This window comes from Dendronephthya gigantea, unplaced genomic scaffold (genome assembly GCF_004324835.1).
Source record: "Dendronephthya gigantea isolate DGI-Jeju-01 unplaced genomic scaffold, DenGig_1.0 000071F, whole genome shotgun sequence".
NCBI lineage: Eukaryota > Metazoa > Cnidaria > Anthozoa > Malacalcyonacea > Nephtheidae > Dendronephthya > Dendronephthya gigantea.
In genome coordinates, this window is record NW_021163081.1 from 1,082,857 (window position 1) to 1,084,206 (window position 1,350).

At 36.6% G+C, this 1,350-nt stretch overlaps 1 protein-coding gene across 1 annotated transcript; it reads right to left on the bottom strand.

Moving 5' to 3' along the window:
* Positions 1-411: 411 nt before the first annotated feature.
* Positions 412-1,350, bottom strand: LOC114531428. Its single transcript, XM_028553033.1, has 2 exons — positions 1,201-1,350; positions 412-987 (listed from the first exon to the last, which is right to left on the bottom strand). The coding sequence occupies exons 1-2, from the start codon at positions 1,348-1,350 to the stop codon at positions 466-468; spliced, it is 672 nt and encodes a 223-aa protein (XP_028408834.1). The 3' UTR covers positions 412-465.

Below are 1,350 nucleotides of genomic sequence, written 5' to 3' on the forward strand. Positions count from 1 at the left end.
CTGTGTGACAATATGTTAAGATCGATGCCTGAGAAGTACTTATTGAAGCAAACATGTAACTGATTGAAGTGGCAAGGATGAATCTGTCCTCAGGCAATGAAATTATGATGGCTTATCTAGTGAGGATTGGATGTCTGATGTTGTAAAGGAGATAGCCACCAGCTGTCCAACAGTGCATAAATTCCTATGTGGTCTGTTGGAGAGCAGCATCTATCCAGCAAAGAAGAACCCTGCAATTTGCTTCATATATGGCATTTGAATTAATAACGGTTTTTTTAAACATTTGACTATAAAGTTCTGCAATAAAATATATTTGCTTATATACATGTTTAAAAAGTTAAGAGACAACATTTCAACGTTTACTGAACGTCATTATCTAGTCAATGAAGATTAAAAATATTTTTATGAATTTAAATACTAAGTTACGACAATAGAATAATTAATACGAATAAAATGACAACAGTCCTATACAAAGAGTTTTGCACGGATGGAGTCACTTTGAATATTTAAAGTAGGATGACATTCTTTAATATAAAGCATTTCATATATAAGACAATCAAATTTGTTCTGGCATTTTCTTAAAACTTCAAAATGGCTTGCATTAAGCAAGTCCTTACTCCCATGAGCCTCGTAAAAGTGTTTGCCAATGGTTGATGATTTATGCTCAGCGATGCGTTGGTGGAGATGTTGCGCTGTATAGTCGATATAATCTACATCACACAGATCACATTGAAATTTATACACAACGCATTGCTGATTTACGATTGGCGCTTTCACTTCCCTCGGTTTTAATTGCTGTTCCAATTTTCTGCTCGTAAACACTGGTTGTATACGAACACCAACTTTTCGACTCAGATCAACCATTTGCTTTCTAACTGCATTAGCTGCGGTTTGATCGTTGAAGCGCAGACTAATTCTTACAATGCTGATTTCGTCAGGAGTATCTCCACTTCGACTCTCATTATTCAAGATGTTGTTGACAACCTTCTGGATTGTAATTGACAACCTTCTAGACTAATGGGATAGTGAGGCGGTTAAAAATAGAGCGCAGACGAGAACACTCTTGACCAAAGGCTTCTCTTGTAGGGAAAGAGCATATCGGCGATGTACCATGGTTTTAAGAAGGCCTTCTTTGTAACGTTTGTCTCAATGACTATTAAAATGTAGAAGAAAGCCGGTGTTTGTTGCTTTTCGATACACTTGAGTTTCGATTTTCGATCCATCTCTTCTTATTTCCATGCCAACAAACAATATTTTGTTGTCGACAGGCAACTCCATAGTAAAACTAAGATTGGGATGCAGATCATTCAGCTTTATCAGAAAATTTGTTGCGGCAACTGTGTTTGGCAT

Coding starts and splice junctions, on each gene's coding strand:
- LOC114531428 (XM_028553033.1), bottom strand. CDS start 1,350: ATGCCAAACACAGTTGCCGCAACAAATTTTCTGATAAAGCTGAATGAT. Junction 988..1,200: donor GATCGAAAATCGAAACTCAA/GTGTATCGAAAA, acceptor ATTACAATCCAG/AAGGTTGTCAACAACATCTT.